This window comes from Ambystoma mexicanum, chromosome 10, assembly GCF_040938575.1.
Source record: "Ambystoma mexicanum isolate Mex_15411 chromosome 10, UKY_AmexF1_1, whole genome shotgun sequence".
NCBI lineage: Eukaryota > Metazoa > Chordata > Amphibia > Caudata > Ambystomatidae > Ambystoma > Ambystoma mexicanum.
In genome coordinates this window covers 426556626-426582430 of record NC_090932.1, presented here as the reverse complement: position 1 = coordinate 426582430, position 25805 = coordinate 426556626, and the positions used below count along the sequence as shown (strand labels likewise).

At 43.5% G+C, this 25805-nt stretch overlaps 1 protein-coding gene across 1 annotated transcript in view; it reads right to left on the bottom strand.

The window, feature by feature from the left end:
* Positions 1–25805, bottom strand: part of LOC138491470 (phospholipid scramblase 2-like) — a 393847-nt gene that overhangs the window by 213511 nt on the left and 154531 nt on the right. Inside the window, exon 2 of the mRNA XM_069617985.1 lies at positions 3700–3729. Within this exon, the coding sequence (XP_069474086.1) occupies positions 3700–3729 (30 nt within the window). The remainder of the gene's footprint in view (positions 1–3699; positions 3730–25805) is intronic.

Below are 25805 nucleotides of genomic sequence, written 5' to 3'. Positions count from 1 at the left end.
GAAGGCAGAGTCGCCACTGGAACGAGAGAACCAATGAGGAGCTGAAGGAAGACGACTGCTGCGACTACTGGACATCCCGGTGAAGCCCTGCTCCAGTCCGAATCGCCCGAAACTCCGACGACAGAGAAGATCGGCAAGAAATCCTCTTCCCTTGAGCTTAGTGGGACCAAACAGCTCGCCAAACACCAAACGCCCGCCTCCCTCTCCTGGTCGAATTTGCTGTGCATCGCTGCAGTGAAATGGATAGCCAGGAGGAACGGAACCTGTTTGGGTTTTAAGGAGCGCACCTTTTATTTGACGCTTTGCTCTGCTGCTGGCTTCTTCCCTGGGCAGTCCAGGACCCTCCAGTCTTCCTCCTTCTTATCACCACGACAGTCACTTCAGGACCCGTGAGCCTGCAGGAACTGCCAGGAACAACCGCCTCAGCTACAGCATTCTTCGTCATTTAAGGTACTGTGCAAATCTAGTCGTTCGTTCCGTCTGACCGTGGTGAAAGTGTTTTAAATCTTTCACCTCTCTGAAGGCTTGTCCTTCTCTTCTCCTTTGAGTAACTTTTCTTCCGACCAACTACTTTTTGAACTCTTAGCAAAGACTTAACTGCAAACCTCTTTGAACTGTTTGATCCTCTGCAAAGACTTTGAACCATTAACATTGGCCCAGGCCTATTGACTTGAATCCTAGTTGTAGTAAGCCTTTTCTATATTGCCCTGCCTATAACTTGTTGGTGCTGATTGATTGCTGATAACCTTGTCTGTTCTTCCCTTTTAAATTGCTGGAGTGCTATTTTGCTCACACTTCATTTTAAGCTTAACTTGTCCAGAATTGTTTGGGGGTTATTGTAGTGTATTAAGATTGTGATTTTCTGCTGCTTTATATAATGAACTGTTTTATAAGCGATGGTGTGAATAAATGTATATTCTTTTACTCAGAAACCTTGAGTCATTGTTTGTTTGAACCATAGTAATTGCTGTCCTTTGTGTAACTTCTGATACTGCTCACCTTACTCTTGAGATAAGTCTGGCTGCTCAGCCATCGCTACCACTTTACTGTGTAGTACAGGCTTGTACCAAAGGTGAAATTGTACTTACACTTGTGGTCTTAATTGTGTGTGGTGTTCCCAAAGGGTACTGCATATGATTCTGCCTAACAGGTGTTTATGACCTGGTAGCTCCACAGGAGGCAGATATAGGGCCTGATCCACAGAGCATTTTCCTATGGGATTGCACCATTTTAAAACGCTTCTGTGAATCAGGCCCATAATCTCTTTTAAGTGGGTGAAAGTTTTTAGAAGGACCCGGCCATTCGTTTTGACCAGCAATAAATGAGCTGATTATGTTGAATTAGGTCAACGGTCTCAGATTCTATTATGCCGATTTAGCACAGCAAGCCCAGGAAATATTATGTCCACATAGTTCAGCAATGACATGTTCTACTAAGTGCAATTAGCAGAACAGTGCCCGATTCCACTCTGCCCAGTTAACACTGCAGTGGCAGGCACCATTATTCCCATTTAGCACAATAAGGCCATATGCTATTGTTCACAGTTAGCATACTAGCAACAGATTCCATACATTCCAAACTGGGGATGTTTGTGGTCTCATGCAGAAGGGATGTGTCCTAGCAGTTCGGGCTGGACTGCCCCTTTATGGATGGTGCCAAGCCTGATTTGCATATGGTCTTTCCCCTTCTGTTAGGGCTTGGCAGGCTAAATAAACATGGTCTAAATGGTTGACTAGAGATGTGCTCCTAGTTATGATTGATTCAAAACCTTTCAGCCATTGCCTTTTGGTTTTGAAATATTCTGTTAAGCCCAGGGACCCCATCAGGGCCAGATTTCATTATGCCAAGTTAGCAGAACATTCCCAGATTGCATACTGCCCAGTTACAATATTAGGGTCAAAAATCATTGTGCCAGGTGACGACAGCTGAACTCGTTTAATTATGCCCAGTTAGCACAGAATGCAATACTGAATAAGTAAGAATGGGAAAAATAAAAGAGAGGGAAAAGAATAGCAATACATTGGTAAGTAAGGGGCTTGTTTGCACACAGGCAATTTTTCAACTTTGAACTTATTGAGTTTAACGTAGATACCGTCTCTGGGCTCAATGGCATACGTGTTAGGCCATATTTGTAAATGCACAGTATTTCATAATTGCATACATTTTGGGGGTACTTGCATGGTATATAAGTTTGTGGTTGCTGAACACTGCCAGAGAATTATCCCCCATCCGACCACTCCATCTCCCTCACAAGGCAGTATGATTGACCCTCCCCACCCTCTTTTCATACGCTGCCACCCCCTCACAAAAGCAAGATGGGTTAAATATGAATGACATGTGTAGATAAAATGCATCATGTTGCTTTGATTATGTTACATTCAAAAGATGGACGTGAAAGGAAAAGAGAAACAAAGAAAAAGCATGCATGCATTGGTAGGCTGCTGGAAAAGAAACATAAGAAATGATAGCCGCAGGTGTAGGAGAAATACAAATTAAAATGAAGCGCATAAACACCTTGTACAAGAGTTTGGTTTTTTTTACAAACTGAGGAGTTCTTACCCACTGGCTGAGATCCCAGGGTACATATGTTTGGGGGTTCATAGCCCACATAGCTAGCAAGTTGCACCATTGTATGAGTGGCACCTTCATACAATCCTGGTTTTGCACATGCTATGCTGGGACTTGTAGGCATATTCCTTCAATGGAAAAAAAGAAAACTACAAGTCCCAGCATGAAATGTGTAAAAACAGACATGGAAGAACGCATCAGATGGGAGCATTTGGCAAATATGAGCATAGCACAAAAGCTGGTGTGCAGTTTCAGTAGGGGAGATCAATTCAGCATCTTATATCACAGAATACAAATCTCTTTTGAATGCCACATGGCCGTAATCAAGAAAACAGATCATTGTTTCTTTGTACATCAGCCTATGAAGAACGCAACAACTGTGAGGAGTGTGCACTTTGTTACAGAAAGCCAGCCCAATCTGTGCTACACCCGTGGTCGATTCACCTCCTATCATTTACACAATTCACTGTTATCTGAAGGAATTATCACAATGGAAAAGTCACTTTCCGTCGTGCTTTCTGACGCGCCCTCCTCTTTTACTTCCGGTTGCAATTCATAGAGGCTGGCAATGAAGGAAATAATGTGAAGACTGTGAACAGTGCAATAATCCTCCAGCTGGACGGAGATTTTGCTGGCTCTGGCTGGTGCTGGCAGAACGAAGGGATACTTAAAGGAATGTAATGATGTTTGTGAATCAAAGGGAAGAAGGCAGACAGGGGGTCAGAGAGGGTGAGCAGCAGAGAAGAGAGAGTGTGAAAGGAGATTACTTGGTAGGAATCTGATTGGGGTCGGAGCGGTACAAAGGACCAGCGGTGCTGGTAGGAATAGAGTGCCAACGGTATTGGTCTAATCAGGTTACGACTGAAGCTGCCATTTTAGGGTCAGGCTTTATGATGTAATTTGCTGTAATTACATCATGACCCATCCTTAAAAGGAATAATTGCAATTCTTCACTTGCGTTTTTTTAATCATGTGGACACTCGGCCAATAGTTGAGGATGTTGAAGAGAATAAATCATGCGGCCTGTCTCTCTGCAGTCTCAGTCATAACTGTATACATAGTGGGCAGATGTTCCATTTCTGTACACGTGGCAGTATTACAAATAACATAAGTATGGTGGACAATCCTTACCCTGCTTTTCCATGGCTTTGCTCTTTTTACCTGCAACAAAATAAATATGCATTTTAGGAACATACTAAAAAAGCAATCACATGTAATCTAAATTCTATATCACTATAGTTGCAACAATAGAAAAAGGTACATAGTGTAAGGGTAATTTCCTGACCAGAAGGAGAATGTCTGGCTTAAAATTCAAAAAGGCAACATGCTCTGTTTATATTTCTTTTCTATGTATACATTGATGCTACTACCTGCTTACAGAGGGTAAGCAAATGAGGCTGTGATCAATTGGGTAGGTAGGAACATTTGGTGTGAGTCACACCGTACAGCACTTCATTTAATTTAAGTTTATATGGCAACTATGAATATATGTGGCGTTTCCTGCTATGTACAGTAGGCACCGTGGTATATTAAGTTAACATTAGAAGGGGCAGTATTTCTTTACAAAATATTTGGATTGGTGAGCATTTTCCCAGTTCAACTATCTTCCCAATATACCAATATACCTTACTGCGAAGTGAACATTGTTATGACCAATGGATGAATGACCATAGCATGGGCGGATTTGTCAAGTCATATGGTCTCTATTTTGCACATCGATGATGATTAGGTTGTTGCTTTAAAAAAGTATTTTATATAAATGGTTAATGGATTAATTATAGAATTGTGGTCGCCGTGTAAAAGAGGTCAGGGGACTATTAGCAGCCTTCCAATGTACAGGCAAGAGGAACTAGGCCCTGGAAATCCCCTGCACCAAGAACGGAAGGCCCAGCCATAGAGCAGAGTTCAAATGCCTTTATTACAAGTTAAAACGACAGGGATTGCAGCATGAATAACGTAACATTCTCCACGCTCACTCTCAGTGTCTAGGTGGTTGTCATCTGGTTTTCTGCACAAATGATGTTGCAAAATGCAGTTACATCCCAAAAACCTAACGTGAAGTGGGATAGGTTAGTAAGGTAAAATATATCAACTTTTCTATAGGTGTTAGTGCACCCATTGGGCAACCATATCTGGTGGCTTCTGTTGAGACTACCTCCAAAAGTATCAAATACAAAGTTACAGTTTAGTGAAAGATTTTTGGCCAAAGCGACATTGTATAAACTCATCAGAGTATGTGAATAGGGATTGGACAGACAGGGTCTGCTCAGCCTTGGAGCCTTCAACAGGTACCAGGCCAAGTGCAACACTCAAGGTAATGAGAACGACTCAGAAGATGCTGCGCATTCCCAATAAGTTACCTTCTTCGATCTCCAGTGTCGTGAGACAGAACATTTGTCTATGAACCTGGGCTATATTTTTTATCTTCCTGCATTTAGTCCATTGGGAAAAGCAATTGCTACCTAGCTCGAATGAATAGGCACTGTTCAGCAGGTTCAGGTCACGTGTGTAGCGACCATGAAGAGGCTCTCTTCTGTCTGTAATTGTGAGGATTTTCTGCTTTGGTTACTTGCAGGTTCCCTGTTGTTTCTGCTTATCTGGGAGCGCTCCTTTCCCCTGTGTCCTTGGCTATAAGTGCACAGTAACTGTGCTGGAAGCCTGCTTTGTCAGCTTCAGTTGGTCAGTCTATCAGCTTTCTCTGTGTCCCGAATTCTCAAAGCTTCTCCCATTCACTCCTACATGACTATTCTGGCCATCTTTATTTGCATGGCGGTCCTTGTTAGTTGCATTAAGCTTCACTTAGCGAAATGTATACGTGTGTCTGTCTTCGAATGATGTGGGTCATACACATATCCTTTGTGTGTATCAGCAAAAAACTAAAAGGTCTGTGTAGCTACATGCAGGAATGCATATGTGCTTCATGTCTTACGCATCAATGTCATGGTGTCAGTCGTGACGTCCTCAGCTTTATGTGGCTGCAGTCAGTTGACTTCCTCTATAGATTGCAGGCTCGTCTCTTCTGTGGTGTCATCAGGATATGGTCTGAACAGCTGTCTGAGTGAATAGCACCTCTCACAGCTGCGATAAATCATTGATGAAAGGGAGGAGGGGGTCACAAACTATGTGCATCTGTAATTTCTCTGTCAACAGGCTGAGAGCGGGTTAGGTGCAACAAGGGTGATGTTTAGGTCTCCCTCTTCAGCCGCACCATAGTTAACGTCATTGTCTAGATCCATAGGAAATCTGAAAATTCTATTGCCACCCCAGTCTGGAATTTTGGGAACGATTCATTAAAAAAAAAAAGCTATTAAGAAAGCAAACTAACACTGTTTTTGGGCCATTCCCATTAATTTTCCCATAGAGAAAAGGTCACATTTTTATCACGCCGAAGTGCCATTACCGCTGAATAGCGGTACCAGAAAATATAGCTATATCTCTCGTGGTGATTTGTAGGAGAGATGCTTTTCAGGGGCAATCGAAACCGAGAAAAAATAAATAAATGGGGGAACATCTATTGTGATCACATCTACTAGGCAGGGGGAAATGGGTTTTTGTGCCAATCTCCCTGGTCAGTGGACTCAAAAGAAACTAATTGGTGCAACAGGAGCAGCAGCCACCTCCAAAGCCTGTGGCCACTTGCCATGGCCGAAGGGCTAGTGACCCTTGGATAAACTATGGTATAACAAAGCCCTTGCAATTAATTGAAAAAACTTTAGTTAAGGGACAGTTAAGGTGATCAGATTTAATGCAACAAAAGCCTTGAAATTCAGAGGATTTAATAAGTGATGATCATCTTAACTCAGCACCCCATTATTGCAAAGGCAATAAGCAGATACATAACAGATGGCATTCACAAAGAGGCTGGCAAGATAGCTCGGTAGGTTGAGTGCTCACTGCTGTGATCTGTGTGTGATCTGCAGGTCACATGTTTGAATCTTGGCAATGCCAACTCAGCCTTTTATCCTTCCAAAGGTTGATAAATGAGTACCAACTCCGGTGTAAATAACACATCATTAGATCATAATTGTCATCAATGGGGGGACGCCGAGTTAAGATGATCACTTCACACATCTGCTGAATTTCAAGGGTTTTGTTACGTAAATATGATAATGTTAAATGTCCCTTAAGGTTTTTCAATGAATATTTTATATTGTCATAATTTCTGTTGGCTTATGTTCATTTTTGATTCATTTGACTATGCCTTCTAGAATTTGTAATTGAACCTGTATCAGTAAACCTAAGAAGTTTCCTGAACATCTAATGCAGTAACCCTGTTCACACACAGAGTGTAAATCCATTCTAAACATGTCTTTATGTGTAGCTTTCATTGTCTGCGTATATGTTAAGAAGCAAGAGACCTTTTTTGCAAAGCAATTTCACTGAGACGATTTCCCTCTGACCCACACTTTTACAATGGCGTCTAATTCAATGGTTTAAAAAACAGGTCAGGTTACAAAGGCTACATGGGCCTTAAGCCAAGGGACTGCATCTCTCCTGCCCTAAACATTCTTCACTGTCTCCCGTATGTTGCACGGATCAAATTCAAATACCTCTGCATCACACACAAGGCTTTCTGGGGCTGGGGACCACACGATGTCCAACTCTCTCTTACAAAATACTCTCCTTCTAGACCTCTTCGCTCCTCTGGCACCAATTTAAAGAGTTTCGATAAACAGAGAGCAGGAGGTCATTTGCTTTCCTCAGCTGGATCCCTCCTATGGAATAGCCTCACACTCCCTCTGCGTCTTGAGCAGGACCCTCTTAAGTTCCGAAAGCACCTCAAGACTTTACTCTTTTCCTCCTTCTTCTCTTCTTCCCTCCTCTGCTAAGCCCACAGTTGCTGGGATTGGCTTCTTTGACCCTTATGCATTCTCAGGGCCCCTGACCACTCACACCCAATCTCCCCAGCTTCTGTCTACCTTCAGCACTTGTCTCGGCACAACCTCTGCACTGGAGACTTGCACTTTCCCACTAACGCGGCTCCTGGCCGCATATCACTTACCGTATCTTGCATTTTATCTGTGGCTCTCCCTCGAGCACGGACACCCCAGCACCTACCCACTGCCCTCTTCCTTGTTGCATTTGCACGTTCTGAATACTCACAAGGCATAGTAGGTTCGACCATCCCCTCCGGCACTGTATTTTTTGTATATTTTAATCTTACTACAATCCCATGTTCCTTCCCTCTTGCCATGTGGGTGCTTTGAAAGCGGATTTATTTGCTATATAAGCGCCTAACAAGCTAACAATAAACTAAACTATATAGTTGTAGACTCAACCTCGGAAGATGACATAAACTGCACCGCAACGGAGTGTGGGGGTGGCCAAAACCAGTCCACCCTTATGTTAACATGCAGTAATATTGATATTCTTATTTATTAGTTTAATGGTGATGCTGATTGAAAAATATTATCAAATTGTGGCATTGATCCTGGTGACAGTAGAGTCAAATGATTGCTAAGGGATGACCACTGACAAATGTTTAGGGATATATCCCACACCCAAAGGTAAAGGATACTGTGTTAGTGTGTGCAGCATTAAGGACCAGGGATTTTTCACTTTATGGAACTGGTGGTCATTTTCACTCCTTGTAGTACTGTGTCAATTGAAGAGTGCTTTACCTGAAAAAAGCTGGACAAAAGGGAAGACTCTGATTTTACTGTAGATTCCTTGAAGGCTGGAAACTCTTAGCCACTATTAATGAGCAAACTAAGAAAATTGGCAAAGCCGATATTGAAAGTTTGCTTGAGAAAAATGTAAGCATCACTCCATGCTAAGATGCTAAGCTCTGTGGGCAATGCACATGGCCTACTTGAATATGGGATCCAGTGAAGGAATTATAATTGTGAATTTGCAGAGTCATACTTGAGAGTCTATTGCATGGCAATGCGGTTTCCTAGGATGCAACAGACTTTTTTCTATTTGTTTAAATTAGCTGCAAGAAACAAGAAAAAGATGTACTGCTCCCTCAATTCATCTTTTATCCGGTTAACAGACTTGTTTCTTAAAACCAGTCCATAATGTACGTTTACCTAATTAGTCGATTCTTCCAAACAATACTGCTCCTGCATGAAAAAGATGTGTTCCCCTTTTCTTGGTGCCATTGTCATGCTTACAGTTTCTGTCGGTTCTTGATTTAGATTGTCTGATTAACTAAAGGGCAAGTGTGAATCATGTACTCAGTTGTATTTTTTAGTGGTTTTAAGGTTTAGCATTTTCCCTAAATGTAGAACAGAGCTTGGATGCTGTTAATCAATCCTATTGGGCTAAAACGCTGGGCCGTGCTCGGATCCATGGGATGCCCGGGGGACATCCTGAAGGTACTGGTCGAGGTGCACACTGACAATGAGGCGTGTGTACGCAGTGGCCCTGGGGGACACTGCACGGCCTGCTTTAGGGTGGGGTGTGGTGTCCGGCAGGGCTGTGTGTTAGCCCCTATCGGTCTATCACCTGAACTCATTGGTATTCTGGCCAACTTCCTGGTGTTGGGGGGCCGAGGTTTCCCAGTCTTAGCATATGCGGACGACACAGTCCTGTTAGCTAGAACCCCTAGAGCATTACAGGCCCTGATCACTGCATACACAACTTTTATGTGCAATCTAGGTTTAAAAATCAACACCAAAAAATTCGGAAGTGAATGCCTGCATGGGCAGAAAACGGCCAGTGGCCATGAAACCGATGCTATGTGCCGGAGAAATTATACCACGAGTTAAAGCCTTTGACTACCTGGGCATTCGTTTTTCAGAAGCCCTGAATGGTAGAACACATGCGGACAAACAATCAGCCAAAATGAGCCAACAAATTGGGGGAATCTTTCGTTTTATGGCGAGATGTAAGGGCCAGCCCTTAGAAGTAATTACTAAGATCTATGGAGCTCAAACATTGGCCGTTACCATGTATGGTGCCCCCATATGGGGCTTCACCAAGGACGCGGATATCCAAGTAAAAGAAAACAAATTCTTTAGACAGTAGCTGGGGGACCAGAACTCAGCATCATGTATTTCAACCCACAGAGAACTGGGAATGGAGTTTTGGGAGGACCAGTGGGCGCTGGAGCCGATCTTATTTTGGATTCGATTGTGGGCCAACGAATTTGCATCCTTGTGCCATTTCATTATTCGGACCCTGGTGGGGAAAGTGGGGTGGCAAAAAATCCCCTTACTTGCATACATTTCTAATGCCCTTGGGGAGGCCAACCTTAGTGTTCTTTTTCCGCCAGTCTCGCTCATCACTAAGAGCGAGGGGTCTAGCCTCAAAATTGTGTTGAGAGAGGTCATGGTAAGGAAAAGAATACTTCGGGAATATGGCAATACATGTGATGAATTCCATTCTACGATCAGTAGGCCCTGTCAAAAATGACAGGTGGCTAATTACAAGGGCATGTTTTGATTCCCTTCTTCTCCAAGCAAATACTGCTGGGTGAAAGGGATTTCAAGACGTGGCCGGCTGTCCGTTATGTGGACATCAGCTGGAAGACTTAGCTCATCTGATGTTTTTCTGTCCGGGTTACACAGACATCCGCAGGGCAACTCTGTTACCTGCCCTAAGTAAAACCGAGATACGCCATTACAAAGCCGCACTTGTTTTTTTACTTAGTGCTGACAGTTTTTTTACAGCTTGGGCGTTGCTCACATTTTTAAAAAGAGCAGGGTATTTTAGAAAAAGTTTGCTGAGGCTCCAGGGAGACGGAAGCAAAGCATGAATCATTTTTACAGTGGACCTACTAGAGGATAGCGGCAGCATTTACATGAGTTCTCGTTCATGCCGCCTGTACTTGGAATTTAGCTTCACAGCCGCCATTTGGATAAACAAGAACAGTTACTCTCTTTTTACTGCAGCAAACTCTGCTTTTGTGTAATGGATAAGGACTGAGACTGATGTATACTTCATTACACAATATTTTATAGTATAGAAGAAAACAGTTGAAATTCACATTTTAATGGGAAGGAAAGGTGTAACACACAAAAGCTATATCATTAAGAAAAATATTTTATTATAGAAAAAAGACATAATTCTCATTAAAACTGTGTTAAATAATACACAGATTAAGGAACAACCCTAACACCAGGTTATCAAAAAACAGGACGATTACATACACAACATCAATGTAAAAATAAAAAAACAACCATACCACATTAACTAAAAAAACAACATTTACCATACAAATATCAGTGAAAAATTAATTTGTTGCAATCTATATATAACCCAACATGTTTCTGTCTGTTGACTCTTAGACATTCATCAGGGGTAGCTCTTCTTAAAATTCTACAGTGATCGTCCCCTCCAGTCCTGGTGGGCATGGATCTGAACTTGATCCTTAATGCAATCTATAAAAACATACAACCATATTAAAAAATTGTGTGTGCACCAACATTTCCCAAGATTTACCTCCTTTTAATGTCATATGTCAACATTACACAAACACGGAAGCCTGAATTAATAAAGCCACCCGTACCTAGTCCCCATTCGGGAACCCTTAGCACCAAAAATCTGCTGTAAACATATATACCTTGGGATCTGTGTATTCCAAGGATCCAATGTCGCCAATAATACAGTCAGATCCAGCCGGATATCAGCCGCTTATATTAGTAATCCTTTTCAATGGATTTGAGTAAGAACACACTAGAGAAGAAAACATAACGACACACTGTGTCACACTATAATCATACCAGAGTATAAAAAGTCAAAACACCCCTAAGGAACATGCTTGCACATACCTTGCAAAATGCTGTAGCCAAATGTGTTCCCAAAAGAAAATAAACCTTTGAGGAGAATGATCAGTCTTTAACGTGAAACGGCTACTGTGTCAAGTTCTAACTCTTCAAACACAATCTGCGGAGATTAAACACAATAAGAAGTAATCAACCGCTGTGTTCACTAGTGTTCACTAGGGTATTATTTAAACAAACAATTTTCCTGCAGTTCCAAGGCCACGAAAAAAGGCACATAAATGTTCTACAAAGTGTGTCCCCAAATAAAGGCATATACGCCAATAGTGAGCCTCAATATACACATCCTAACCCCGAGCTCAATATGTTATTTAGCCCAACAAAAACGCATCTCCATTTAGCCTAGCATAATAAAATGCTACATACTGCTGAGCCTCCGTATAGTGTTTATCCCAAAAAAAGTGTTTACATGCCGCCGGTCAAATGGTGTTAAACTTTGTGCCGCCTCCAAAGTGCAATATCACTCCGTTTGAAAACAACACATGCACGTTATGCTCCACACTCGTGAGCCTCTGAAAACTGTTTAACTCAAAGACTCATCTCCATACTGCATCGCAAGAATTCTCAAAATCAGTGCTGCATCCACTGTCCAGTTTCTACTCAGTTTCAAAAAAGAGCCTGCATGCATGTAACCATGTTACCTAAGAACTACTGCATGCATCCCCAAAACAAAGCACAAGTTACAACACCTCATAACGGTAAACTTACCCGTAATGGACCAACAAAAGCCCAAAGTTCTTTTTCAACCGCCGATTGCCGTGGTTCAGGTGCAATCCTCTCAGGTACAATCCTCTCAACGCCATTGTTGTAAACACACAAAAAAACGCCAGAAAAGAGTGTCTACAAGTAGCTTTTACCCATAATCCAAATGGCAAGGTAAAACAACACTAAAAAGTGACTCATCGTCAGGAAGAGCTGTCTACAAGTAGCTTTTACCCATAATGCAAATAGCAAGGTAAAACAACACTAAAAAGGGACTCATGAAGTAGAAAACGAACTGTGAAAAAGGCACTTAGCACTTCTACATTTTGAAAATTCATGCCAGCTTACAAACTGACTAAAAAAGAAAATAACTTGGACAAGGAAGAAAACAACCACTAATGGAAAATACTCTGTCAAGGCAATCACCCACAACAAAGGGCATGGAGAAATACCACACTTAGTCTAAAAAACAGGGGATGGAGGAGTAATCAAGAAATGTTTTTTTGTCTGAGTAATTCAGAAAGACAACTCCTTGGCCTCGCTACACCAATCAGAACAGTAAGACTAGAGCCCCAAACAGGCATGGAACAGGGAACAACATAATTAATCATCTTAACCCAGATTAGTATAAGGCAAAGAACTGTATATAAATATGCAGTCATCGACATGAGAAACAACAGAGCATGACAGATGTGTACAATGGATACAGCCAATAATGTCCATTATAACTTGCATGATAAGAAGAGCACAGCAAGCTGCACAGGGAGGACTAGGGCACCCAGAAGCATGGGCCCTCATCATTACATAGCTCTAACATTATGCCACTCAACATTTTCATTTAATCCAACCAAATGGCTGCGGGTTTTAAAGATGAGTTTTTGTTCTAAGGTGACTAGTCTCTGATCTATAACTTCTTTGCTGGGTCCATTGACCCGTTTAAGGATCACCAACCTCAAATCTTCGCGTGAACGGCCATTAGCAATGAAATGTTTGACCATGGGTGCCTGTAAAGTCTTGGCCCTGATACAGCTCCTGTGCTCTATCATGCAAGTTTTACATTTACGGTTTGTCTTCCCAATGTAATGCAAACCGCATGGACAAGTTATCATGTAAACCACATTTGTGCTGTTGCAATTACAAAATTCAGTAATGTTCCATCAATTTGCCAGCCCTATGTCTACCTCCTTCGTGGAAAACGTAAGGTTATACATTAGACAGTTACCACATGGGTAATTACCAACTACCGGAGGAAAACCCCACAAAGTTGTTTGTTTGACTATTGGTTGTTTTTTGGCCGAAATGTCATTCCTGATGAGAATGTTTCTCAAATTTTGACTTCTTTTGAAAGCCACAAGGGGGGCACCATTCTCCTTACTATACACTTTCTTCCAGTTCTTGTAGAACACACCTTTGATCTTGTATGACAGGTCAGAAAAAGTGTTGACAAACACCAAATTATTTTCTCTCTTGTTTTTCTTTGGAGTCTGTTCCAGCATGGCTTCACGGTTATTATTGTACACCCGCTTGGCTGATTGTTTAACAAGACTCTCCGGGTACCCTCGTGCAACCAATTTATTGTGGAGAATGTTGGCACTTTCCACGTAATGTTGCTTCAAACTGCTATTACGTTTCAGTCTCAAGAACTGACCAAAAGGTAAGTCGCGTCTAATGTGTTGTGCATGATGGCTAGAAAAATGTAAAAGCGCATTGCGGTCTGTCGCTTTGCTATAAGGTTTGACTCGCAACACACCTGCTTGATGGAAAATGGTTATTTCAAGAACATTGATTTCAAAATCTTTGATCTCTTGCGTAAATTTCAAAAAACTATTTTGCTGGTTTAGCCAAACCACAAATTCTTCTGCTGTAGCTCCATCCCCTTCCCAAATGATGAAAATATCATCAATATACCGCAACCATTGTCGCAGGTTGTTCTTAAAGGGGTTAGTGTCGGCATAGATGGTCACGTTCTCAAACATCTCCACATATAGGTTAGCCAAATTAGGAGCCATGGCCGCCCCCATGGCCGTTCCCTCTACTTGCTGGTAAAAAGTTCCCTCGAACATAGTAAGGGCATATTTTGTGCACCATAAAATGAAGCTGTTACTCACAGGGTGATTGCCTTTGCGGCCCAAAAGAGTTTCCTCAACCACCTCAAGGGTGACATTTTGAGGAATGACTGTGTACAATGACTGAATATCCAAACAGATTAACAAGTTAGTACCCGGTACGAACCTGGCCCCTTCAATTTTGTTGATGGCATCGGTTGTATCCTTAAGATAGCTTTTCATTTGACGAACAAACGGTCTCAGATAAAAGTCGGCAAATTTTGATAATGGCTCCAAAATGGAGTTTACTCCCAACACAATCGGACGCCCTGGTGGTCTGGTTAGATGTTTATGAATTTTTGGCAGAATATAGAAGACCGGTACTCTACCATTCTTTCTTATTAAATATTCTGCTTCCTGTTTCCCTATCATGTCATTTTCTAGTGCTGCAGAAACTTTCTCGTCAATGATTCTAACCATTTCCTCTGTAGGATCTCTTTGAAGAACCCGATAACTGTTCCTATCTAGAAGGAGATTGTTACATTCTCTTATGTAATCGGCCCTATTTAGAACCACAATCGCTCCACCTTTACCTGCCTGGCGTATGATGATATGATGGTTATTAGCCAAATTTTGCATGAGAGTTTTTTGTTCTTTACTGAAATTGGAATTGACTCCTCTATCCATACTTTCCAACTTAGAAATTTCTTCGAGGGTCTTTTTTTTCAAAAACAATGGACTCTTGAATAAAAGTATGTCCCGGGGCACAAAAATTGGAGGGATTGCGAAGACCACTGGCATTGCAGATTTCTGAATATTCTTGATCATCAAAAAATTCTTTGAGGTGCAACTTACACATAAATTGTTGGAATTCCCTTCTAAATTCAAAGGGATCATGATGTTCGGTAATCACATAATTCAAACCTTTGTTCAGAGTTCGCTCTTCCGAAGCAGTTAGCACGTAGTCAGAAAGGTTGACTACCATTGTTTATGTGTTCTGCTTCGAGTATTGACTTGATCGGGATTCCAAACTCTACTTTTGTGTAATGGATAAGGGCTGAGACTGATGTATACTTCATTACACAAGACATTGTGAAAGCACAGAGAACACAGAGCAATTGAGCAAATACTCATCTCTTCCATCTCAGGGTCAGTGTGGGAAATCTATACTCCCAAGAAATATGCATGGCAAGCTGAATTTGTGGACTTTATTGATGAATCAGTGTCATGTGAAGTGGGTCAAGCAGTCTCTTCATTCATGATTGAAACCAGCAAGGCATTTCATAGACAAGTAAGCAAAGCCCTATCTAGTGGTCTTATGGTTTCTACTGGTGCCCAAGGAAAGACTTAGAGGACTGTACAGTGTCATCGGGTTTTCATCTATTCTTAGGAAGGCTCTAAACAAGAACACGATGTAGTGCATTAGGTTCACCCAAAAAATCCAAGCCTTTCATAGAGTTTGGATCGTATTTGTTAAGATGGATTTCTGAACTCTGACCTGGAGGGGCAGAGGTTCAGAAGGCCAGCCTAGTTTCTTAGAACAGGGTAACATCTGGACAAGCCAGACCAATCAGGGTAGCAATGGCGGCGGTCAAGACTAAGTCTCAAGAGGAGTGAGGGTGACGGAAAGACCTCAATGAGCACACAAAGCAAGGACACTTACAAATTACTCCAGACAGGTGTTATATTAAAAATATAGACACATTTATTACAAGGCCTTTGTAACATCGACCATACCAAAGAATCACAATAATACTAAAGTAAACCAACACATCAAAATCAATACAATATATATACAAGACTGAGGGGTCTAAGGAGTTAGGAGCATGTAATGTGTAGACCACCTAGATGGGGAGGAAAACAGTCAGTGCAAATAATCATTAGACCCAGTTCAACATCAGAAATACCCCTAACTAGGAGGAAGTCTGATCCCTACGAAGATAGGAGCCTTATGCTCAAAAGTACCTGCACGCGCTGGTGCCAATGAATAAGGCAGGAAACTTCAAAGGGTCTCAGGCAGTTCAGGAAGGTTATTAAAGCGATGAAGAACAAGTCCCCGCTGCTCAAGCAAGGCCTCCACTTGGGGACTGAGGCAGGGTGAGAGTGCGGGATAGAGTCGCCATTTCGCAACAGCGGTAGAAAAGAAACGGGCTCCTGCGCGAGGGACCACCTGTTGGGGTATGGACTACTCACCGGTCCCCGACGCAGGCAGACCCAGACTTCTCCAGTTCAGTTCACGTTGCTAGCAGGTTCAGCTGCGATGATCAGGATGTCTCAGCACTGTGTAGATTCTGTGTAGCAGGATGCAGGGTCGAGAGTGTTCCAAATGCAGCGAACGTGCACAGGTTGTTACCACAGCAGGGCAACACGGCAACCGCGTGTACTCTGGTCCAGGCGCACTCGTCTCACTTTAGACCTGGGATTGCCAAGTGTACGAAATTCGGTGTGAGGATGCCGTGGACGCAGAGCAAACAGTAAACCAAGTTTTGAGGGCTTCCTCAAAACGGTGGCAGGGACAGAGCAAAAACATCCTGCATAAGCTGGCCAGCCCACTGGCGGGCAGAGGAACACTTGCGAAGAGGCTTACTTGCAGGGTTTGATGAAGGTGCTGGGAATAGTTGATCCCACTATTCCAATGGGTTGAAGCGCCTTTGCAGACCGTCTAGGACAATAAGATGCAGAGGGGTCTCGCAGGACGACAGCGGTTCAGGGTGCCAAACCTTCAGCAGGTCACCAGCGGTTCCTCGATTCAGCTTCTTGTTGCAGGATACTTGGCTCCTTATCCCTTGTTCGGTGTGAACTCAGGAGATCAACATGGTAGTGGTGTTTCTAGCCTCCATTTATCCAAAGTTCCCTTCACGCCAAAGCGGAGAGGACCCAATGGGAGATCTGCTCACAAACACTCAAACCATACGTGGACCTATCATGGACCACGGTGGTCCCAGGCATTCGGGACACTCCAGACTCTCTGGCACCCAGGATGTGTATTGGGAACAGACATCCCAGCCCACATTCTGGAGGCATACACACAAGGCATGCAGAAGCCCGCAAAAGCTTTGGGTTTCGTGGGAAAGTGCATGACCAAATAAGGACTGACCCGGGTCGGCTCGACCTGGGGGAAGGTGAAGGGGCAAGATGGCCAAAGGACAGGACAAAGAACCTTGTGGCATGGCCATTTTGGAGCCGGGCCACTCATTTGTGCCAAACGCGGTACACACGGATAACATGGCGAAAAAGGGTTCAAAACACAAGAGAAATGATAGCTGCCACCAATCCTGTCCGTGACACACTTGCACAGTTCATAATATGTCCAGCGAGAGTTTCTAGGGCCTTTGGAATGACTAGAGACCCAAGAGCGCGGTAAAGTAAGTCACAGTGCACTCTTGTTTCATGTTGCACAAAAGCTGCAACATGTGGAAAGGACTAAGGGGAACGAAGTCTCCCAGTACTGACTGTCTTAAGGGCATGTCAGTTTCCCCATAAGAATTGAGCGAAACCCCAGAGGAGTGCGGCGGAAGGCTGCGCTTCTCTGGCAAAGTCTAGATCAGGGTGTATAACAGCAGCAAAAAAGTTTGGGGGTTGCCACATGGAGGGAAAATTACATACAATTATGAAATCTTTCCTAACACTCATGAGTTCCTCTACCCATGAAGATGAACAGAAGGTAGATAGGAGAGCTATGTTACAGATAGCTCTTGGTATCTTGCAACAGGATTTATAGATAGAGTCCCCACTTTTATTCCCAGAGGAGGACCTAGATCAAGAGGTCCATCATTTGGTGGATTTGATTTTATGTCTGATGACCTATGGGATGGCCCTAGAGGGTTGCATGATTGCTTGGCAGAACCCTCTTACATTACAGATCCAAGATATAGGAAATGGGGACCCTCAAATCATGAAGGTACATATGCTGACTCATTCTGAGACTTAAGATGGAAACCTATATCAGTAATACATTAAGATCTGAGTGCCCACAACATAATATGCCTAAAAAATAAACAGTCAGGCATAGCATTGATTCCAAAATCTTACTATTCTTAACAAGATATGGTAGCATCTTTGCAAAGGGTATAGATAAGGCTTGCTAGATTTCCCTGATAGTTTTAATACCACGGACTCTCTGATGAAAACTTTAGATGTGGCTGAAGAGGGAACATTTCTAGGAAAACTCTCAAACCCTAAGTAGTTTATAGGCCCAGTGAGCTCTGTAATTTCACATGAAAGAATAAAGAGTTTGTTAATGAGATATGGCCTAAATTTGGGGATTTCTCAGAGGCCAAAGATTCAGGGATATCCATGGAACACATATTTGGAGACAACTTTGTTAAATATTTATGCTAGTAAATGAATATCTTTAATTACCTAGACAAAACCGAGTCTTTATTCAGGAAGCTCTTTACACCCTGGTATTCTATGATGGCTTGAAATGGCGGATGCTGAATAAAGTCCCATAATTCCGTATTTACTGCACCAAGACCCAGAGATGTGCAATAGACTCAATGTTTCAGACCTACATTCCTCCCACAGTGAGGCAGTTAGTGTCTGTGGACTCAGAGGAAATGCTGGATGTGCAGGAGTTTCCCAAGCCCTTTCTCATTTTGTAGTAAACCATAGAGGTCTACTGGGTAGCAGAATTCAATAATATTTTCAGAAATGGTTACATATCTCTCATGATCCATGGGTACCCCAAACGGTACAAGGCTTCATTTTCAAATTCACCCGTATAGCAATATTCTCTCATAAAGGCTGATCATATTTTCAGGATAGTATCAAGCGTTAATCACTTCACAGGTGAAAGCACTTTTGATAAAAATGATCTGTAGAAAGGCCCGATTTCACTTGCAGTGTGTCATCAGCAACATATTTCATGAATAAGGAAGTAGAAAGGGTATTGTCCACTGATCAACCTCAGAAACCTTAAACACGTAGCATATTGTCACACCAAGATGGAGTTGGTTGCTTGTTTGAGAGACATATCGAGGCCAGAAGACTGGCTAGTAAAGTTAGAGCTAAAGAAAGGATGCTTAACTTACAGTTCAAATTCAATCTCTGAGTTTCATCGTAAATCTGTAGAAGTTGGATGTGACCCCTTCCCAGAATTTAGAACTTTTGTTCCAATCAATTGTAGATCACCTTCCCTTCACCTGCTCTGTTCCGAATTCACATACATCAGGAAGGAACTGGGACTACAACTACTGGAGATGTCTTTAAGGCATCCTGCCAGGATCATAGAACTCATAGAACCTTTCAGACAGGCAACATTCCCAGGTCCCTCCACTACAAGGACCCCCAACATCGAAAGATAGGGTACTTCAAAAAGATGCAGGTTATGCAAATTTGTCACACTTTCCACAAACGCCAATAAATAATTGCTATTGCAGATCTTGTGCATGGAGGCATGGAAAGGCAGAGCCATTTTCTCTTCCAGCCCAGATCTCCAATTAATATTTAATGCAAGCCTTTGAGGGTTGGGTGCCATATGAGCTGTCATTGGTACTGGGGGTGGGGGAAGCAATCTCCTAAAAATCTCTATGACACATACATTATTTAGTGTTCCTTTGTGTTCTGCACCTTTCCAGATATGTCCTCCCATTGTGTGGCCTTCTCATGCACAACCAGTCAACAGGTAGGAACATAAACAAACTGGGATGAACAAGGTACAAGTATCTGTTAGATCTGGCAGAACAAATAGGAAACTTTGACTTTCAATATTTCATAAAAGTCCGATTTCTTTTAGGTATCTGGAATTGGGAAGCAAATGTGTGCTTTTATATGTATGCAGTGTTGGAGGATTGAGGCAAAGTACACGCTCTTTTTTGTGAAATGTGTTCATGACATTGACCAGGGAAAAAGTTGAATGCACAAATCTTTTGGGAAACAATAATGCATCGCATTAAAGGTATGGCAGTAATTACTGCAATTTTAGCACTCTGCCACATTAACAGTAACGAAAAACCTGCAGTAATTCCCCCAGCTCTAAATCTGCCACATGAAAGCGAACTGAGGAATTGCTGACCAACACCAGATGCAATTTCTCTGAAGCACTCCCTTGTGCATCCTCTCCTCAAGAAACCCACAGCTGATCCTCCTTGCCCGGCCAACTATCGCCCAATTTCCATAACTCCCTTTTGGGTAAACTCCTGGAAAAGCTTGCCATCTCTCAGCTTAACCTTCATTATGACTCTGTTGGCTCTCTCCACGACCACCAATCTGGCTTCAGATCAGCCAGAAGCACGGAAACTGCTCTCCTGAACATCCGTGAAGACCTGCTCTCCAACCTTGACTCTAACATTCCCTCTGTCCTCATCCTAATTGATCTCTCCTCTGCTTTCGACACAGTCAACCATACCACCCTGCTCAATCGACTCTGTGACAATCTGGTTAATCTGGTTATCACTGATCAGGCGTGGCTGACCTCTTTTCTCTCTGATCGACCCTCCCAGGTACAACTTGGGTCCTTCCAATCTTCTATCTCCCTCTCTACCTGTGGTGTTCCCCAGGGATCTAACCTCTCGCCCTGTCTTTTCAACCAATACCTGGCAACTCTTGCATACTGCATTTCCATCTTTTGCTCAAATTTACAGTGCTATGCTGATGACACCCAACTCATTTTCAGGCTTCCTTCAGCCACCTCCTCTCCTTCCCTCATCTCTGACTGTCTCATCGCCATTCAAAATTGGTGTGCCGCCAACGATCACTGTTTAAATGCCAACAAGACTGAGATCCTCCTCATTGGTACATCCTCTCCATCCTTTCCCCTAACTCTCTGGCCAGCCTCCCTTGGCCCTCCTTCTGCCCCTACCTGCAAAGCTAAGAACCTCAGAGTCATCTTTGACTCCACACTTTCCTTCTCCCCACACATCTCTGATGTGTCAAAAAAATCAAACTTCTTATTGCACCTCCTTAGAGGTACTCTTCCTTTCCTCACTTTCCCTCAGAAGCTCACTGTCTCCCAAGCTCTGATTCCCTCTAAGTTGGACTACTGTAACAGCCTCTTTCTAAATCTAGCTGCCTCTACTCTACGCCCTTTACAACTAATCCAGAACAGGACTGCAAGACTTGTCCTTGGACTCAAGCCCTGGGATCGTATCTCTCCAGCTCTGAAATCCCTTCATTGGCTCCCAGTGGATGCAAGGATTAAAGTTAAAACCCTATGCATTGTCCACAAGGCTTTCTGGGGCCTGGGTCCAAAATACCTTGAACTATCCCTCCGTAAATAGCTCCCCTCTCGAGCCCTTCGCTCCTCTATCTCTAACTCCCTCAGGGTCAGTAGTTTTTCAAAGAAACGAGCCGTAGGTAGATCACTGTCTTCGGCCGGGGCCTCCCTTTGGAACTGCCTCCCTGTCACCTTGAAACTTGAGGAGAACCATCTACGGTTCCGGAAGCTCCTCAAGACCTTCCTCTTTGCTTCTGCCTTTGCCCCGCTTCTCCCCTGCTGATCTGCCTTTTTCCCTCAGCAATCTGCACCTGGCCACCTTCTGCCCTTCGGGCCCAGGTACCTGCTCACCCTGCCATCATCCTCCGGGCCACCCCTTGCACTGGGGCCTGTGTCTGTACCCATACAGTTCCCCACCCACTCTTCTTCTGCACTTATCAGATACTCCCTATCTGACTAACCTAGAACCTTTGCCTCTTACAGGCTGCACTACCACTGCTAACACTCTATTTAATTATTTATGTACCTACTATTTATTTTCTTTCTCTCCTATGCTCTGCACTTTCTCCCTTTTTCCCTTCCTCATGCACTTTCCCCCTTTTTCCCTTCCCCATGCACTTGCGTGTTCTCAATGTCACTGGGCCTAGTAAGATCGTTGTTTTCTTTTCTCCCCTGTTCCCCTCCCTTTGCCTGGTCGCGCTTTGAAACACCTGTGTAAGAGCGCAATATAAATAAAATATCATATCATATATCATATATCATATCATACTAACTTCCTGGCACTAATTCCTCTGGTGTGGTTTGTCCCCAAAAACAAAAAAGGTAAATTCAAAGTATTGCATGCTGATATATTACCGCAATAAGACACACGCAGGCAGTAATTCTTCCAAAATGGTGCAGGCAAATTCATCCAGGTGATGGAAATTAACCACCTAGTGCACCCAGGAAGTAACGTGATTAAAAGGCCAGAGGGAATGAGACAGAGAAAAAGGTGTTCTGGTGAGGTCTGGAGGAGGGGTGGTTCACAGAGAGACCAGGTGGAAGGTCTGCAGCAGTTGTGGATGCAAGTGTAGGTATTGAAATTGAGAGAGTGTCATGCCAACTGTGAAAATGTGAAGCTTTGGTTGTGAGAGAATGTCATAGATGTGATAGAGTTTATAAGGAGGGTCGGAAGAGGTAGAAGAGAGTTAGAGTAAAATGGAGAGGCAAAGTTTGGATGGCGAGCCTTAGAGAGTGAAAAAGAGAGTGAAAGTGAGTGTGAAAGTAAGAGGAAATAGGTGCAGAGATGGAGGTTGGGTATAGGTGAGCAGAGCATGAGGATGGGCAGACAAAGAGAAAAAAACTGTGAGAGAGAGAGAGGAGAAGGAGGAATGTGAGAACACCAGAGGCATAGAGGAGGGTAAAGGGTAAAGATAGTAGGGAGCAGTATTAGGAGAAGGGAGTGTAGAGAGGTGGAAGGAGGAGGAGAGAGTGAGAGGAGTGGAGATAGAGGGATATTAAGAGATAGAGGAAGAGAGATGAGACGGATACAGAGTAGAAGGGAACAGGAAGACAGAGAGAGAGGAAGAAGATCAGGGAAATGAACGAGAGAAGGGTTGAGAGAAGGAGAGCGTGTGAGGGGCCAAGCACTCTACCAAGCAAAAACTGATCATATTGCGAGGCACAGAATGAGCAGGGAATACTTAGGAAGTCCCAGGGGAGTGCAGCAGATAAGTCTGCAGTCTTTAGGCCCTCACCACTAGAGTAGCTTACATTAGACAGTAGGGATTGTCTATCTCTGGTTGCATCTTGTGAAATAGGGAATCCTGGGTCAGGGTGCTGGCAACCACAGCAGGCCAGGGGCCACGTCGGGGACACCCATTAGTTGAACCTCTTTCAGTTGTTCAGGAAAAACCCTTAAACTGTTTCCCTGAGCTTTTGTAATTATTTGAGCCATCATTGACACCTGATCAAGGCAGATATTTAGAGCAGCATCAACATAAGAACAGTGGTAGAGCAGCACTTGTTTTGTTTCTGCACTTTTGGCTACGGTATGAGCCTGTCAGTGCTGCCACCTCACAAATGCAAAGGCATGTAATGCAGTGGTGGGCTATAGGGTCCATATACTAGCAGAGTCAATGTAGTAAAGCCGAGAGACAAAGCAATGATCACTGCTCCTGACAATGCAGCGCATCAGCTGGCTAGAATGTGAAGGTTTTACTTCTGTCATACCCTACTGAAGGCCACATTTCTGGGAGCTCCCATCACCGGTCAGACTGCTCAGTCCCACGGTCAATATGGGCTTAATGTTCATCACCTGGAGGCATTTATCTCCACCGCTTAGTTTTTGGAGGAATAACTGCCTGTTCTGGTGGACTTGAAGCAGTATTTCAGCTTGTAATACTTTCAATTTACTGTTTTATTTTTGGATGCTAAGTGCACCAGAGGAATTAGTGCCAGAGAAATTGCATCCGGTGCTTGTCAGTAATTCTTCTTGGGCTAATACCTATGGCAGAATTAGCAGTGTAGGGAGGCGGAAGGAGGAGGAGAGAGTACTGCCCATTCTTGATAAACTTTAATTCGGCAGAGCAATAAAGGTGACAGATTCACCCTTACCTCCCCCTTTTTGCTGTTACATCCATACTCAAATGCGGACTGTTATTCTTCCCCTGTAGGTTTCTGCTTTTAGCTTTTTAGCTGGTCAACGTCATGATCGGAATTCACCTAACGGTCTCTACACCATGGGCCTCATTACACGGTAGGCGGTAACCATGTTGCTATTAGCGCCATGGTTGCCGCCGGTATTTTACCGTGTCCGCCTTGGTGGATGGCGGAATTACCACCCTGCTCCAAGGTGAGCGGGGGCGGTAATTCCCCATTCACCAAGGTTCTTCCCCATTCACATTTTTGCCCCCGTAGGGCATAATGGGAATGGGGAAGGTGTTAATTACGGTACCGCAAATTGCGGTACCGTAATTAGCTCTGAGGTCCCTTTGCGGCATCCTATTTTTTACGCTGTTAAAACCAGCCGTTAAAGTAGGGTCCCGCAAAGGGAACTCGTAGTAAGGCGGTAGGGGTTTACCGGTACCAGTGCCCTTACCGGTACCGGTAAACCCCTACCGCCTACGGTGTAATGAGTCCCCATATCTCAGGCATTCAGGGTCCTGATTTTCTCTGACGCAGAAGGAAGCCACCAACTCATCCCCGCCCGTCCACTCTCACCCCACCCCCAAACCTGACAAACTCTCACTGAAACTGCCACCACATCCTCACTCCTGTCTGAAAAAAGGTTAGCTAATCATTCCTACCTTCCGAATGGGGGTAAGCCGTCATAACCTTAGGGGTATTAGTCAAATCGAAGACAATGGGCCTCATTACGGGTCTGGCTAGCCGCCAGACCAGAAAAAAATTACCAGCGCCTGACTTCCCGGTAACACCAGGGAATTCGACCCCGGCGGACGGGAAGTCAGGCGTCGCTAATTCTGTAAGTCCCCATTCCCATTGAGTCCTGTAGGACTCAATGGGAATGGGGACCACGCAAGCACTGGCACCATAAATAATGGTGCCGGTGCTTCCGTGAAACTCTGCGGGTGGGTGCTGTTCCACCCGCCAGGTTTCACCCTGGCGGGCAGGACGGCAACCTCCCGCAGAGTCGTAGTGTGCCAGTCTGGAAACAACGGTGGCGGTAGGCTTACCGGCACCATTGTTTCAGGACCAGCAAACTCATAATGAGGCCCAGTGACTCTTTTCATAATTGCCTTCATTTTTGATGTTGCCAATCTACATTTATTGAAAGCTCTTATAAAAAAATCAAGATTCAGATTCTCAAAGACCATAATCTCCTTATCCCTTCCTGTCACCATTACAATCCATTTATAAGGTACAAATTCAATGACAAAAAAGGAAGGAGCGTTGCTTTTTATCTTCAGCATAAATCCTCTGTAATAGTAATGCCTGTCCGAACTGTTTTTCCCTTCTATTTTTACATAGCCCGTTATATAGATGTTGCATTTTTGTTTCCATTCTATATCAAATGGAAGATAAACATTTCAGCTTATATGGTTTCTTATTAGATTCAAGAGAATAACTTCCATAAAGTTGGGCCACACGCTGAAGGGCTCCCATTATTGATGTTGCTTCACTGGTAGCCTTCTCACAGTATTTACATCTAGACGATCTGTTGTCAATATTCATGTCCAGGTAACGGAACCTTTCACAGTTTAACTGGCAACATTTTCAAGTTTCTATTTAAACCCTAGATCCTTTCTTTTTTGTAGGGAATACCTTTCGGTTATCAGGGTTTATTTGAAAACCAATATCTTTGAATAATTATTTATTGCGATCAGACTTCTTTGCAGTCCTATTGGTGTTGATTATAAGACTGTAATGTCATCTGCATATGCTAAATAATATACAAAAAGGGGTGCTATTTTGGGGGGAAATCGGCCAGCATTGCCGATGTATAGTATGGATTGGGTGGGTGGGGAAAGGACACAGCCTTGTTTAAGTTCTCGGGTGGCCTGGATGTCTTTCAATTCACCCCCAATCCCCTCTTCTAGTGACACTCATGGCTTTATATTTTGATGGAGAAGCATCAGCATGTTTAGGACCTTTTAATCGATACCC